Here is a 17,295-nt window from a genome sequence, read left to right as displayed (position 1 = left end):
TCATAAATTGCCTCTTTGGAACATAACCCAAAGATAAATATATATTGTGTCACACACCGTTAATTCTGATAGCACTTTGGGGTTATTAGAGATAAACTTCACTAAAAATGTTAGGGATGTAGAAGTGGTTTCATGACTGGCAAAGAGAAGCATGAAAACCAGCTCCTCTGCAATTGTTTCATTCATCATAGCGTCTTCATTTTCAATTTCTTCAAGTAAATCATCCAAGAAATCATGGTGAGTTGACTTTGACACTCTAGATCTCCTCTCTTTTAGGGTATCCTTAATCACCTTTGTTACATTTTTACGTCCCTGATTCAAATTCAACAGAGTTAGTTTCACTGCGCGATGTATATATATGTGTGTGTGAACCATAAACAGAAGTAGAAAGGTTTATCTGAAAAATATGACCTTTAAACAAGCACTAAAAGCAGTTCCCGGGATGTTTAAAGGAAATGCCAGAAGCCCATGAATAAAAGCATTGTAATTCTCCTTCAGTTTCCTGGGGTTCTTGGATTCATCGTAACTCATCATCTTCTCAGCAAAATATTCAAATATCATCTGTATCAACAACCACCAAATATTTATTTAGTTTCTTTGTGGTCGTCAAGGAAAACATACAATAATTACAAGGATATTTAGTTAAGCAGGTAAATAATGGAATATATATAGAGTTACATCTGAGGCAGCTTCTTTAAAGTCAACGATGCCAGAAATAGCCCATGAACGCAGATGTTTGAGAGTGTGATTGTTTATGTCATTAAGCAATTCTTCTTTAAGGTTTGCCGGGCCGACAAGGCGTGGAATCAAGTTCCTTAGGTACTTGTGAACTACTCCATGCTGGTTTAACAAGCTCTGCTGTCCAAGAACTGCAATAAAACTCTCAATGTAGTGAAGTATGACAGACTTATTTTCTTGCTGAAAGAGATCATAGTTGATTTCAGGATCAGTTGAAACAACTATTTTCTGCCCAACCAGACTTGTTCGAAACAATGACCCATACCTGAAAATAACAAAGCCAAATTAGGTAATGTTACTTGTTTAGTTTCAAAAAAAATAAAAGATTCAGTCTATCTAATAGCTTGAGTAGTTGAGCTTCTAGGGAAAATGGTGTTTCACATGGTATCAGAACGTCCAGCAAATAGAAATTGAGAAGAAGAGTTAAAAAGTAACTGATTTAAATCTTAAAAAGTCACCCATTCCGACCACTTCTGTTACTCCCACATTGTAGAGAAACTTTTGTTATAGTTTAAGCATGTGATGTCTATGTTGCAATGCAACAACTTAATTCATTCAGTGTCGTGGTTAATTATCAAGATGCAGGTTTGAAAAATAAGGGAAGAAGTAAAATATGCTTGCTTTACCTTGCCATCCTGTGTTTCATGAAGGGGGGAACATCGTAAAGCCTATGGGGAGAGAAGAATTGGATAGTCTCTCCAATAATGGGCAAGCCCATTGAACCAGGCGGTAGTTTGCCATTACACCTTGGGTTTTTCCAAGTATAGAACAAACGGCTTATCAAAACCACAAATACTGCTACAACACAAAGAGCATAACCCAACATTTTTAACTAGCTATGCTTTACTTCTTTTGAGAAATGTAAAGTAATGTAGGCACACATTTATGCTTACAAATTAAGCACAGAGTAATATGCTCAACTGAACTTCTCATAGGAAACCACTGATAATGACAGATTACGAACAGCCTGTTATTCTTACCTAAACAAAAAGATATAGCTAGCATGATTATTTTTTTTCCTTGTTGATATTTTTTATCCCCTTAAATAATGTTAAACTACTACCAAGTTGTTAGGATATGCCAAGTTAAGTATGATTCTTCTAGGTGACAGGGTTAAGCTTCTAGGTTCTGAGTATATGAAGCCGAATACCGTTGGTCAGGGTATGGTTTTTGTTGAGGAGAAAGGATTCTATTGACTGGGGAAATTGACTCCCAACGGTGTATGTGAAGTGAGGGTACATACACACTTTGAATCCAAACGTTAAACCCATAGATTCTGAGTCTATTCATGTATGCTAATCGTTTCAGATTCATGCATTCTAGTACATGACTAATATGTGACTCAAATCATGTCTTATGTCAACAGTTTGATATGTTGTGAGTGATCTCATCTGTAGAAGATAAGTTAACAGTTAAGGCATGAAACAATTTATTTGTTTTCAACTTGCTATCACTTGCCAAAATGTTGATGAAAAAAAAAATTGTTGAAAGAGGAAGCCGCATCGGCTGATAGGGACAGAGGACATGGACTACTACATTTTAATAAGCCTTGTTTTCATCAACTTTATACCCTTGGTTTTCGTTACTACAACATTTTCCCTGGCTGAGGTCATTTAATACTTTGCCTAATACTCACTTGTCAATTAGTGATGGGGATTTGATCAACTTTATACCTTGGCATCTTTCCTATTATCGGATACTTACAATCATTTATTTTCATTTATGAATATAGAGTCACAATCTTCCTTAATTTAAAGACACAAAATTGAAAGGCAAATTAAGAATAATTTCATCGATAATGACCAGAAATATATAATGCAGCACCCTACTACGGGTGGATCAACAATTTCCAATAATTAACAATGCTTAAAAATAAGGATGATTCTGTCATGTCATTCATATACAAATTCTTTTGATTATTCACACCGCTGTACCGCTATGTCCACGTTTTACATGTTCATACCATTTTAAACAGTTTTCTTGCAACTTATTTTCAATTTATGCTACTTCTACCTTAAATCTAATAATCTTATTTCTTATCCTATCTTTCCTCGTGTTGCCACTTTGTGGCGCGTCTCTTCTATAATCTTCATAACTTATTTTCTGCCTACTTTGTACATTTCATAATTATTCTCAACCCTACCATTATATAACTTTCTATAACATTATATTTTAGTTGTAATTGCTTTTTCAACATCCTCAAAGTTGTGTAGCTTTGGATACGTAAAGGATTTGGAGGTGAACAAGCATGGAAAGATTATGCTGAATATTGAATATAAGAGTTTCTTCCGGAAAGGTGAAGTTGGTGACCGGATCAATTATCTTACTATGGTGGAAAGATTGAACAATATCATGGAAGAAAGTTAAGTAGTTCTGGTTTGAAATTCGTGACCACTCATTAAAGTCATGGCTTTGACCACTAATTTTGTCCCTTCCCGAACAAAACATTTGGCAAACTAGTCATTTTATCTCTACCTAGTTTTGGAACACTACAGATGGGTTCTGTAAAGATTGCTTATACTCTCAGGACTCCAATATATATCATTCTTCCCACAATGCCAAAATCAGGTACTACTGAATTAGTCGAAAGCCTTGACATTCACACTAGTGAATCCTTCGCGTTACAGACTTTGTTGTTTTAAAGTATAAAGATATGAAATTAGAAGGTCAGCTAATGTGGAACACCCAGCTACCATGGTGAGTAAATGAATAAATGAGAATGGATATATTTCTTCTAATTCTAAATGATGCAGTTCAGTGAGGCATTTGATCAAACGCCTAGTGAACAATAAATAACCACAAACAAGTTGACTATACAGAACAGAACAACAACAATCTCAACCACTCTGAATAACATTCAACACTCATGCAACATTGGACTCCAAGCGATGATCCATCAAACAGAAAATTACGCAGACAACCAACATGCTACAACAACAAAATTGATACTACTACACAAAATAAAAGCTCATGAGAATAAACAACTTACAGCGATTGAAAATTAGAGTACGCCTGCCTGCGCTACTTCAATGAGGCATTTCAACCCTTGATTATTTCCGGATGGATTATACATAGAAGTCTGAGAAAAAGCACAGGCCTTTGCCCATTACAAGGGAAATATCCCAATAGCGAAAAGCTCACTATAGCCCATGGCTAAATTCTAAGGCAAGAAACCACAAGCAAACATGACCCAAGAACCAGCCCACTGCCAACCCTGGCCCAGTCCAGCCGTCCAGGAGCCATTTGGACCAAAACCAATCATTTACCTGGAGTCCACTCCTTAATCCCATGCCATCAAGCAAGAGTGGGTGACCACCCCTTAGAGCAAATCTAACCCGTTACTCATTTTGAGTAAATGAGTAACACAGTTTCTCCTATTTTAAATAAAATGTAGTTTTAAGTTATCAACTTTTTAACACCCTTCCAAACACATACTTTATTTTAATATCACATCAAATATTTTCTAACATAATTATATATCTAATTTTTAAATAATATTAATAATTCCATTATTTATTTTAAAAATACTAATTATTTCATAAAGTAAGACGAAATAGGCCACAATTTGCAATTTGCAATTAAAGCTACAGATATTAGTGGGAATCTAAAGGTTTTGGTGAGTTATGATCTGGTGTGCCGGCGTTCCTGCACTTTGTGCCGCAATGATGTCGCGCGAAGTTCTGGTGGAGAACCAGAACAGCAATAAAAAAATAATTTTTGACTTTTAAGTAACGCTTTTTGATACCTCACATTTGAGGTAGCAAAAGTGAAAAGCTAGAAATAGGTAAACTTTACAAGTAACCCGTTGAAAGGCTTTATTAGGGGTGTAAATATCGGGTTTCGGTCCGGTTTCAAACCGAAACCGAAGAAACCAAATTTATTCGGTTTATATTCCAATCAAACCGGACCAAATCGTTTATGACGTATAAACCGTTATAAACCGAACCAAAATATTCGGTTTCGGTCCGGTTTATTCGGTTTAAACCGAACCAATACAGCAAGACTGCAACTGCAGGCGTGAGTTGCTGGAGGCCCATGATTTGGGCCTTCACAAAAAGCCAACTAAATTTGATTAAGCTTAGCAACAAAAGCATGCCCAATATAACTAAAATAAGTGAAATAACTTTAATATATATACTTCGGTTTTTCGGTTTTAGACCGATATTTATTTTTTTAAACCAAACCGAAATCGAACACCGGGAAAAATACATTTCCTAACCGAACACCAAAAAACCGGACCGATCACCAAATTTCGGTTCGGTTTTCGGTTTGTAAAACGGTTTGGTTCGGTTTCTTCCACCCCTAGGCTTTATCATCAAAAAGCATAACCTAAAATACACTTTTGCCTATTTTTGGTTATGCATTGGACATGCTCTATCCCAAGCACCAATAATTGCTCAATTTGAAGACCAATCAAGCATGCAAAGAGGGAGGGTGTTGACAACCGTTATTTTGGGCAAAATCAGACTTTATGTCATTGAAGTTTTTCTAAATTCTTGTTTATATCTTTAAAGTTTAAATTTTATCTAATCTATCCTTAATGTTTGAAAAAACCACCTATTTCTATCCAAACTTACAATTTCTAGTAAGATGGTGCCGGTTTTTGCTTACATGTCAACCGGAGTGAGAAAGTGGGTTGTACACGTCATTTTGAGCTTGATAATATGTGCCACATTAGATATTGAAATTAAAAGCTTTAAAATATCAAAAACTTACTAATTAAGAAAAAAATCAATATTACATTATTACCCCTGACTTGTAGCTTCCGTCCAACTCCATCAAAACCACCCTGGCTACACCAACTGATTCCGCCACTATGGCATCCTCCGCTTCGTTAGTTTGGCCACCACAAGCTCTCCTGCGCCACACATACTCCAACCTCCGACAGGTGCTATCTCAATCCAGGTAACCGAGCCAGATCTATCGCGATTGGGGGTATTATCCATAAACTGCTTTTGGGAGGTGCTGAGGAACTTCCTCCAGTGGAGCTATCTTGTCTCCATTTCCGCTGCACCAAACGGTGCAGCGGCTGTAGCGGAACCACTGCACTGCACATTTTGTAGCGGTTCCGCTGCAATATAAGAAGCTCCATTTAGGAGCTTCTATAGGCGGATCCGCCAACACTTTTTTTTAAAAAAAAAAAATTTAATTATGGGGCCCACGTAATGATTATGTCTTTAAGTTTTTATAATAATTAATGTGGGCCCCACAATTTTACTAATATATATATACAGTTTTCTATTTAATATTATATATAAAGTTTTCTAATATACTTAATTTTTTTATAATAAATTATATTTATTAATTTTAATAAAAATTATATTTATTAGATTACGTATTAAAATAATTTTAATACTTAAAATATTTTAACAGTTATAATACTATAAAAATATTTTAACAGTTATGATACTTAAAATAAAGAAATATTAATATTTTATTAATTAATAACTAAAAATATTTATTAATTAATACTTAAAATTAATTTTAATCAGAATTATATTTATTAGATTAATTTTAATATAAAAAACTAATATTATAATACTTTATTTCAACAATTTTTCCGCTAGCGTCAGTTTTTAGTTCACCAAACACCTCACAGCATATTTCACAGTTTTAAGCTCAGCATATTTTTCACAACATTTCCGCTAACATTGAAAATCAAGATTTCCGTTCTGCCAAACAGAGCCAATGTCTCCAAAGGGCAACAGATTTCCATTATTAATAATAGAAATTAAAAGGGAAATAAGAGAACTGGGGATCTGGGAGACGACCCAACAAAGCCCCATCCCAGCTAACCAAAGAAGAGAAACTAAAAATTAAAAGAAAAAACTAATGAAGAAAACTAAAGCCCTAGCCTAGCAAAGAGGGAATGAAAAAACAATCAAACACCATTAGATCGGGGAGAAGCCACAACAACACCATGTGTTCTAGCAAGGCACTTGCATCATTGTATGGGTCGCCAAGAGAGAGGGGCCTAGACGGAAGGGGTTGATAGCGGCGACGGGAGCGGCTGGGCATCATCAACTACTTGTTGATGTGTCAGTTCCTATTAACTTTATACCCATTGGATTTTATGAAGTTGATCCAACAGTTTAGATTTTAGGTTTATTTAAACCTTTTAATTTAATTTCCTGATGTGTCACATTTTATAAATGTGAAAATTACACGTGTATGCCACATACGCACTCAAGTTGCTGTGTCAACAAAAACCGACACTATCCCCCGGAAATTAGATGTTTGGACAAAATTAGATTGTTTTTCTAACTTTGAGAACATATTAGATAAAATTTAAACTTTAATGATAGAAACGATAATTCGGTGAAACTTGAGGGACATAAAAATATGGTTTTCCCCATTATTTTGGTATTGGCACCCATTAAAAGACATTGACAAACGTACATCATTTCAACGTGAAATAATTTCTTTATTTAAAATACAAATAATTGTTATGGCTTTTGCACCAATTTTCAAAGTTTGTGCAATCACAACGCTGCCAAAAAAAAACAACTTTATGTCATTCTATCAATCAATATCTGAGTGATATCATTATTACTTTGTCTCAATTATTACTTATGAACAGTGCTTAACATTTTTATCTATACGATCAATACCTCCATAGCAGTATGAACATTAGGGCTGTGCAAATTTCGGTTGTAACCGAATTTCCGAACCGAATCGACCGACCGTTAACCGAATTTATTGGTTAATATTAACCGATTGGACGGTTCGGTTAGAGATTTGTTAGTATTTCGGTTTTCGGTTAATGGTTCGGTTAACATAAAAAATTAACCAAATTAACCGAACCGAACCGAAAATATATGATATTATATAAATATATAATATATGTAATAATATGTGTATATATATATATATATATGATTATTCTTATAAATATATAATTATGTTATTAATTTTCCACATATTAATAATTTAATACTTATATTCTTCTAAAAAAATCTACTAATACTTGTATAAAAAATTCAAAATAAATATAATATACATCAATTAATAAGTATTAATTCATGTTACCAAGTACCAACTTAGTAACTTACCATGTAATGTAACACCTTCAATATATTATATATTTATATTTATCATGATTAAATATGATGATGAAATTAATAATATGACAAAACAAATACTATAAACCATTAAACCCTAAATCCTAAGGTTAAAGGTCCCAATAATATAAAATCTTAAATCTTTTGTTTTTTTTTAAATGGGAACCCTAATTCCTATAAAACCTTATGAATGTAAACCCTAAACCCTATTAACTATATAACTATATAACTATAGTCATGTTATAAACTTCAACCCTAACCGATAAAATACTAAACCTATAAAATTATACTCTAATAATATAAACCCTAAACTCTAACACTATAAAACCTTAAACCTTTTATTTTTTTTTTAAATGGAAACCCTAAACCCTATAAAACCTTATGAATGTAAACCCTAAACCCTATTAACTATATAACTATAGTCATGTTATAAACTTAAACCCTAACCGATAAAACACTAAACCTATAAAATTATACTCTAATAATATAAGCCCTAAACTCTAACACTATAAAACCTTAAACCTTTTGTTTTTTTTAAATGGAAACCCTAAACCCTATAAAACCTTATGAATGTAAACCCTAAACCCTATTAACTATATAACTATAGTCATGTTATAAATCATATTATATGCTAAATTAGTAACACATTCCACATAATATAAATATATAATAAATGATTAAAAGATCATGTTGTACGATATGCTATTATTTATTATTGATTAGGTGATAAATGATAAAATGATTAAAAGATGAGATTATTTATTAATATGTCATTATTATTTATTAAAATATATTTATGTACTATAATTATGGGCCATTGATCTAAAAAAATCAATGACGTTTGGGCTTTGACCCAAAATATAAGGCTTTTGTGTTTTGGCTTTGGGCTTTGACTTTCACCCAAAATATTTGGAATTAACCGAACCGACCGAAATCCAAACCGAAATTTTAGGTTAACCGAACCGATGGTTAACCGTCTAAAAAATGATGGTTCGGTTAAATGGATGAAATTAACCGAAAAAATTTGGTTAGGTTAAAAATATGTCCATAACCGAACCGACCGACCGATGCACACCCCTAATGAACATGTAGCTATCACTATCGGGTTAGTAAATGATAATCACTTTGTTCAATTGACCTTGATAGAGGGTTACCCGATACCTCCTATTATGATTCAATGGTTTAGATACATGTATGATTACGTAACTACATGGATTTCATCGTATATGGAACAAATTGCAACATACGTTCATCATAATCGTTCTATGTTTCTTTCTAAAGTCATTGTCGTTCTGAAGTCATTGTTTTATAATTTATATAATATGTAATATTTGATTTTTATAATAAATATGTGCCTCTTTAATTTATTTATGATAATTTTATGATAAATATATACCTAACTTACGACATATATCTAGACAGCCACTTCAGCCTGTCGAGACAGATCCAACTCTATTTGGAAAGAAATTTCATGACGTGCGAGCATCTTTGATCGAATGACATAAAGTTGTTTTTACAAAGACAAGATTGCACAAACTTCGAAAATAACACTGAATGGAGCCATAACACATCAATGAGTCATCAAAGCCCACCAAAACTCAATTGGGTGGGGATGGGATACCTACGGCTACGAGCATCAAGGAAAGGAGCCGATTCTGAATGGTCTGGCAGATGAAGTCCGCAATATATAACATCCACTGGCTTCGAGTTCGAGGGACCATTGTGAAGCCTAGAATTCCTCTCATTACCATACACCATACACCGAGACAATGGTGAAGGGGGCAATTTCTTAAGTGTGATCTAGATGCGAATACTAGCACATTATGTATATGAAATTATTGAGTATGTTTATCTCCCATCTTGCACAAACAAGGCAATTATCAAGCCCAAGAGTCTTGGGGTTGGCTTCAAGGAGACAGACCATGAGTGAGAATCTGAACCCCGGAGGCCGGATCCCTACTTTGTAGTACTGGCTCATTATGAGAGCTTGGGTTCCCTCTTTGATGGGGTTCCCTTCCCTAGGCCTTCAGAGCTGTGGGCTCCGATTTTATTGTATCTAAAAAAAAAAAAAAAAAAAAAAGGAAACAAAATTAGGAAAAGAAAACAGGCTTACAATAATGCTCATTAGCTAGTTTCATTTTACAGTCATATGGTGGTACATAACCATCTTTTAGCTATTACCCAAATCCACAATTAATTATACAAATACATATAAGCATGTATTGGATGTGTTGTGAATCAGAACTAGAGCATAACAAACACGAAACAATCTGGGAGAATGACTTATTTGATTAAGAACAACTGTGACTAATATAAGTCTTATAACTCTAACTGGAAAGCAAAAATACAGCCCACGTTTTACAGTAACTAATAACGTGGTAAAGTGCTTGAGAACAAGTCAAAAACGAAAACAAACATTTCTACATAATAGGGATTATTATTACCCCACATCTTGACGGGATGATCCTCGACAATCAACATTATTCAAATACTTTCACAACTCTAGACTTTTTTTTCCCATATTTTCTCTCTGAATCTTTCTATGACTTGTGCTTTTCTGAGACTTGTATGTGTAATCCATCCGGAAATACCACTCCAGGCTTTCGAACAACGTCCCCTCCCTTGATTATTGACCACCTAAGGATCAAACCAAACCATGATACAATTGAGATTAAAGGAGAAAAAGCAAGATCATATGACAGAAGCCATGAGAGCCTGGTTTCACCTGTATTTGGTGACAAAGTGATGGACAAATATGACGAGGTAAAGTTTTGTGACGTCCGCTCCTGCGCATAGCCTCGAACCTCCACCAAATGCCATGAAACTCTTAGACCCCAAATGCAATTCTTTTCCCTTTTTTTTTTGTTGCATCAAGAAGAAGTTAGATCAACATTCATTGCTACTCAATTAACTAACAAACTCTTACCCTATAAATAATCCCTTAAAATGAAATTTGAATTCATTACCTCCCATCGCCATGGATTAAACACACAGGGGTCCTCATAGTTGTTTTCATCCAGGTGAGCTACCGATGGAACCACCATGATTAGCCATCCTGCCGGTATTGTATACTCTGCAACAGCCAAAAAAAAAAAAACCCTGATGATTGTGTCATACACGTATACATGTCAATTGGGCTATCAAACTCTCAAATGGTTAATGCAGTTCTTTTCAAGTTTGAAGTACGTGACAATATATATATATATATATGTCACAAAAATGTTCGTGAACTTGCCATTAATCTTGATATCCTTCACTGCTTTTCGGAAAATCCCAGGAACAATGTTTGCCAGTCTAACTGTTTCATTCACAACCTGATCATGAAACCCAAATAAAAAACAATACAATTATACAAAATGAGGTAAACACAATGCATACATTTATTAGAAAAATAAGGAAACTCACCATATGCGTAAAAGTCATAGATTTATATTCCTCCCATGTAATCGTCTCTGAGTACTCCCCACTATTATCTCGATTTCTAAGAATCGCCTCATGTTCTTCCTGAAAAAAAATCAACGAGTTTAATTGAAAAAAGGTCGTAAAATGCCTCTTTGGAACATAATATATAAGATAAATATATATAGTGTTACACACCGTTAATTCTGATAGCACTTTGGGGTTATCAGAGATGAACTTCAGTAAAAATGTTAGGGATGTAGAAGTGGTTTCATGACTGGCAAAGAGAAGCATGAAAACCAGCTCCACTGCAATTGTTTCATTCATCATAGCGTCTTCATTTTCAATTTCTTCAAGTAAATCATCCAAGAAATCATGGTGAGTTGACTTTGACACTCTAGATCTCCTCTGTTTTAGGGTATCCTTAATCACCTTTGTTACATTTTTACGTCCCTGATTCAAATTCAACAGAGTTAGTTTCACTGCACGATGTATATATGTATGTGTGTGTGTGTGTGAACCATAAACAGAAGTAGAAAGGTTTATCTGAAAAATATGACCTTTAAACAAGCACTAAAAGCAGTTCCCGGGATGTTTAAAGGAAATGCCAGAAGCCCATGAATAAAAGCATTGTAATTCTCCTTCAGTTTCCTGGGGTTCTTGGATTCATCGTAACTCATCATCTTCTTAGCAAAGTATTCAAATATCATCTGTATCAACGGCCACCAAATACTTGTTTAGTTTCTTTGTGGTCGTCAAGGAAAACATACAATAATTACAAGGATATTTAGTTAAGCAGGTAAATAATGGAATATATATAGAGTTACATCTGAGGCAGCTTCTTTAATGTCGACGATGCCAGAAATAGCCCATGAACGCAGATGTTTGACAGTGTGATTGTTTATGTCATTAAGCAATTCTTCTTTAAGGTTTGCCGGGCCGACAAGGCGTAGAATTAAGTTTCTTAGGTACTTGTGAGCTCCTCCATGTTGGTTTGCTAAGCTCTGCTGTCCAAGAACTGCAATAAAACTCTGAGTGTAGTAAAGTATGACAGACTTATTTTCTTGCTGAAAGAGATCATAGTTGACTTCAGGATCAGTCGAAACAACTATATTCTGCCCAACTAGACTTGTTCGAAACAACGACCCATACCTGAAAATAACCAACCCAAATTAGCTTTCATAGCTGGATACGGCTTATATAAATGTTATTATATATATATTTATATAAAATATTATATTGAAGTGGTTAGTTATCAAGATGCAGGTTTGAGAAATAAGGGAAGAAGTAAAATATGCATGCTTTACCTTGCCATCCTGTGTTTCATGAAGGGGGGAACATCGTAGAGCCTATGGGGAGAGAAGAATTGGATGGTCTCTCCAATAAAGGGCAAGCCCATTGAACCAGGCGGTAGTTTGCCATTACACTTTGGGTTCTGCCAAGTATAGAACAAACGGCTTATCAAAACCACAAATACTGCTACAACACAAAGAACAAAACCCAACATTTTTAAATTGATATGCTTTACTTCGTATGAGAAATGTAATGTAATGTAGGCACATATTTATAGTTACAAATTGATGTGATGTGATGTGATGTGATGTAGGTACATAATTACAAATTAAGCACAGAAGAATTGTAATAAGGACGATTTTGTTTTCTCAAGAGGTCATATACTCATGAGACCCAGGCTCCGAATATATCAACTGTAACGATCCACACCTCCACCCATGTCACACTTTGTCTCCTTTGGGCTCATTGATCGAGTGGGCGGGGCACAACCTTTGTAGTGTCAAGTTTTGTGGTGCTTGGGAGCTACCAAGAGGTGAAAGAGTTAAGGACTTTAAATCCCACATAGCTTAATGGAAAAAAAAAATGAAGTGCATAATATAATAAATCAAATTTCTTAACCTAGTAAACGTGGGCGGTTACATAACTACTACCCAGTTGTTAGGATATGCCCCGTTAATGTACATCAGTATGATTTTTCTTTTCCCTTGTTGCTATCTTTTCTATGTCTGCTTGAATCGTGTTAAATTACCACAAAGTTAGGATATGCCAAGTTAATGTATGCTAATCGTTTCACATGCATGTATTCTACTACTAGTATACATGACTAAATGTTCGACTGTAATCTTGTCTTACGTCAACATGATGACGATGCTTAAGAAGTCGAGTCAATAAGTGCGGGCGGGATGTTGAAAAGTAAGGAAAATTGACCTTTGAAACAGGCGGTAAGACAAACGTGCACACAGACAAACAGGAAAGTTCGTCTTTGTTTTCCACCAGGTTTTACACGGCGAAGAAATATGAATAGTCAGTCTTCCATTCATGGAAATATCCGCACGGTACCACAGAAAATTATGTTTTGTTCTCGTGTGAAAAAAAGAAGCTAGGTTGGTGGTTGGTCGTTGGAGCAGTAAACTCAGTGATCAATAGTCAATAATCAATGGAGTTGAAACTTCTTATATACCCATGAAAGCTGCAGTTCAGTGAGGCATTTAATCAAACATATGGTGAACCATGGTTGAATACCGACTAACAAATTGACTAGGTCGCAACAACAAGTCTTAATCAATAACTCCAAACAGTAATACTAGGTAACTCATATAGTGGTAGCCCATGGGAACCTAATTATTTTAAACGAAATTTTAAAATGTTTCAACTCTCAGAATACATGTTAGATTTTAAAAAAAAAATTACATATTTAAAATCAACATATAAAACTCTTTCTAACGAGATCCATTGTCGATGAATTTTATCGAGTAAATCTTAATTCCATTATTTTTTTTTCAAAGGAATTTCTTAATTACATTGTTTTTTCAATGGAATTTCAAAAACAAATGAATTCAGAACTAAAACAATGAATATTAAATTGTGTTTTAAAAAAATTAGAATATATATTAAAACAATAAGTTTTAGACAATGAATTATGGGATAAAAGAGTGGAAATAAAATTATTCAATTGATTAAATCAATGGAATAAACTTGTTGGGCTCTCATGGACTACCAAACTGATGGGCTACATGTCATTTTCGAATTCCAAAACTTGTTTGAAACAAAAATGACATGTACCCTATCAGTTTGGTAGCCCATAGGAGCACAACAGGTTTATTCCATTAATTTAATTAATGAAATAGTTTTATTTTCACTCTTTTATCCCATAATTCATTGTCTAAAATTTATTATTTTAATATAGATTCTATTGTTTTTTAAAGCACGGTCTAGAATTCTTTGTTTTAGTTCTGAATTCATTTGTTTTTGAAATTCCATTAAAAAAATAATGGAATTAAGATTTACCCTATACAACTAATCGACAATGGACATTGTCAGAGAGAGTTTTATGCGTTGATTTTGAATATGTAATTTTTTAAAAAATCTAACATGTATTTTGAGAGTTAAAAAGTTCTAAAATTTCATTTAGGAGATCTGGACTTCCATGGACTATCACTATATGAGTTACCTAGCACTACTGTTATACCAACTGATGCAGTTCAGTGACGTAAAGCACACTTGATTACAAGTGTGATTTACCTAATTACAAAACCTTTCCAAAACAATTGAGAAATTGATTTCCATATAATTAATAACCAAAAGCAAATTTACTATATTATTAGTGATCTTAATCATAACCCAGTCACGAGTAGTACTCATTCATTGAAGTCACAATTTGTTGACTTGACATAATTAATTGGAATACTGGACATGTGACTAATAATAGTAATCAGATAGCTTCCACTTGTTTCTATATCAAGTGGGCTTTTAGTATTTCGGTGGAGAAAGAAAATGAGTAAACATCAATGTTTTAAATGTTGGATTTTGAATCATACTGGTGAGGCCATTGACAAGTGGTTCAACCGGTTTATTGACCGACCGATTTAATTTTTAGTTTTTAGATTTTTAATTTTTTTAATTATTTGTTACATCATTGTTTATATGTTTTAGTGTTCTACTTGTTAACTACTTAAGTACTTAATAATAACTAATAAATCAATATAATTAATAACATGTTATACTCATACGTTAACAATTAACAATTTAACATAAAATAATTTCTAATTTGAGGTAATTATACCAGTCAACCGGTATACCGATTGGTCGAACCAGTTGAATCGAAAATCGGAGGGTTCACCGATCCATTTCAATTAAATATCATTGAAATACCATATGCACTTGAGCCTCATATACTCTATTTTTTTTAACAGAGAACTCGTTTCTATATCCAATGAGCTTTCAATATTCCGGTGGAGAAAGAAAATGAGTAAACATTGTTCATGGTTGCATACCTAGTATTTTATAAATAAAGGTAAATTAACATCTTATTTCATTGTTAGGTCTGACATAATCTAATCCACAAACAAGTGCAGGAGACTAGGAGAGTGTTAAAAACAATGTCTCACATCGGTTGGATAAGCCTATATCATACATACAACAAGGCCCTTTATGAATGAGCTATTGACAAGATATGGGTCATTCATACATTTTATTTTTTTTATGAATACGGGGGAAGGGGTGGAGAGGCTCGAATTCGAGATCTCTATGAGATATCACACAAATGAATATTATCTGAGCTGTTCGTAATTCTCGATGCAAACAACTTTTATATCACTGCAATGTTGTACATAGTAGACAAGTCTTTACACAAGGGTCGATCCTTAACAATGTAACTACCATCTATCACTAGGCCATATAAATAAAAGAATGTAAAATAAAAAAAATCAGTAGGCCTAGATCATAGTATCACCAATAGATGCATGCCACATCACTAATCTAAGTACCGACTTTCAAATCCAGTAAGTGCAATATATAGTATACATACATTTAAAAATTATTAATTTACAGAGCTATGCATGTTTATAAGGATTAGGATTGTGTTAATATATAATATCCCATATTGTATTAGTGTTCAAACAAACATATAAGCCTATTAATTTCCGTACAAATAGCTTCTTACATTAATAAGCGACAAAAAAATGTGTCTTGTTCAAGCATTGTAAATTTAATTTAATTATGTTTTCAGGATTGTTGACATTTTTTTTAATACAAGGGAAATGGATGGGAGAAACTCGAACTCGATACCTCTATGAGATACCACACACATGAATGTCATCTGAGATACTCGTGCTTCTCAGGATTGTTGCCATTTAAAATGATATTACAATATACTCATTGTATAAAACGTCATTACAATGCCGATTTTTTTTAGATTTTATTAATTTGTTAAATTTTATTAAATAATATTGGTACAAGAAAGTTTAATGTTGTGTGATAGGTATGATAATACCTATTGTTTTTGGTAGAAATCTCCCCCTCTTAAGCTTCCTTTTGATAAATAATGAGTGTATTTATGTGTTGATTTGTATTTTGATAGGTTGATTGCGGTTTGGATGAAAAGCGACGGAAAATGGGCTGAATTGAAGGAAATGTCCGCCGACCTTCGTGTGTTCAAATACTTATAACTTTTTGTCATATTATCGGAATCGAGCGAAATAAAAGGCATTGGAAACTAAACATCTCAAGCTTTCCGTAGACGCTAAAATCGTGCAAATCGGACGTCGTATGGAGATTTTGGAATCATTCCACGCCTATTTGTGCACGCCCAGAATCACTCCTGCACGCCCAGTCCAGGAGATGGACTTGAAATTGAAGTGGTGCACGCCTAGGATTGCTCCTAGGCGCCTAGGATTGCTCCTAGGCGTGCGCCTAGGCTTGAATTCAACACGCCTAGGCGCACAAAGCAATTTTCTGGATGTTTTAATTCGCGAATTACCCGAGCCGCAGGGGACTTTTTGACCAAAAACTGATTTTCTGGAGAGCGAAACCAGAGGGGGAAGGCGATTCTTGGAGCTAGGAGGAGAGATTCTTCAGCTCAACTTGGATTTACTCAACTAATTGGGTTTATTCATGATTTTCTCATCTCTCCTCTTGTGTTTTTCTCTCATTATGTGTAACTAAACCTCTTTTACCAAGGCTAGGTTGAAGCCTTGGGTTTGATGACTTTGTTTATGACTTGATTTACATATATATGAGTTGATTTGGGTATAAATCTTGTGTTTCTATGTTTGATTGCAATTTCTTCATGCTTGTGGTGTTTGGC

General features: G+C 34.1%; 2 protein-coding genes across 11 annotated transcripts in view; both read right to left on the bottom strand.

The window, feature by feature from the left end:
* Positions 1-5,747, bottom strand: part of LOC119990223 (cytochrome P450 87A3-like) — a 55,223-nt gene extending 49,476 nt beyond the window's left edge. Inside the window, exons 1-6 of one of the 10 annotated variants that reach the window (XM_038836109.1) lie at positions 5,480-5,747; positions 3,728-3,817; positions 1,365-1,533; positions 679-1,003; positions 412-561; positions 58-312 (exon numbers count right to left, since the gene is read on the bottom strand). In XM_038836109.1, the coding sequence (XP_038692037.1) occupies positions 58-312; positions 412-561; positions 679-1,003; positions 1,365-1,456 (822 nt within the window). In that variant the 5' untranslated portion in view covers positions 1,457-1,533; positions 3,728-3,817; positions 5,480-5,747. Of the gene's footprint in view, positions 1-57; positions 313-411; positions 562-678; positions 1,004-1,364; positions 1,534-3,727; positions 3,987-5,479 lie in introns of those variants that run through there. The other 9 variants (XM_038836106.1, XM_038836107.1, XM_038836104.1 and 6 more) reach the window with 9 other exon arrangements.
* A 4,323-nt stretch (positions 5,748-10,070) lies between these two features.
* LOC119990222 (cytochrome P450 87A3-like) lies at positions 10,071-12,712 on the bottom strand. Its single transcript, XM_038836098.1, has 9 exons — positions 12,506-12,712; positions 12,026-12,350; positions 11,759-11,908; positions 11,397-11,651; positions 11,205-11,303; positions 11,035-11,113; positions 10,766-10,872; positions 10,525-10,652; positions 10,071-10,436 (listed from the first exon to the last, which is right to left on the bottom strand). The coding sequence occupies exons 1-9, from the start codon at positions 12,703-12,705 to the stop codon at positions 10,340-10,342; spliced, it is 1,440 nt and encodes a 479-aa protein (XP_038692026.1). The 5' UTR covers positions 12,706-12,712; the 3' UTR covers positions 10,071-10,339.
* Positions 12,713-17,295: the final 4,583 nt, after the last annotated feature.

Source organism: Tripterygium wilfordii, chromosome 21 (assembly GCF_013401445.1).
Source record: "Tripterygium wilfordii isolate XIE 37 chromosome 21, ASM1340144v1, whole genome shotgun sequence".
Taxonomy (NCBI): domain Eukaryota; kingdom Viridiplantae; phylum Streptophyta; class Magnoliopsida; order Celastrales; family Celastraceae; genus Tripterygium; species Tripterygium wilfordii.
This window is presented reverse-complemented; position numbering and strand designations above follow the sequence as displayed.

Bases quoted from the DNA above. Each gene is read 5' to 3' on its own strand.
- LOC119990222 (XM_038836098.1), bottom strand. From the start codon at position 12,705: ATGTTGGGTTTTGTTCTTTGTGTTGTAGCAGTATTTGTGGTTTTGATA. The intron at 12,351-12,505 runs GTAAAGCATGCA...GGTTATTTTCAG, and splicing joins ATGAAACACAGGATGGCAAG to GTATGGGTCGTTGTTTCGAA. The intron at 10,437-10,524 runs GTGAAACCAGGC...TTTGATCCTTAG, and splicing joins CACTTTGTCACCAAATACAG to GTGGTCAATAATCAAGGGAG.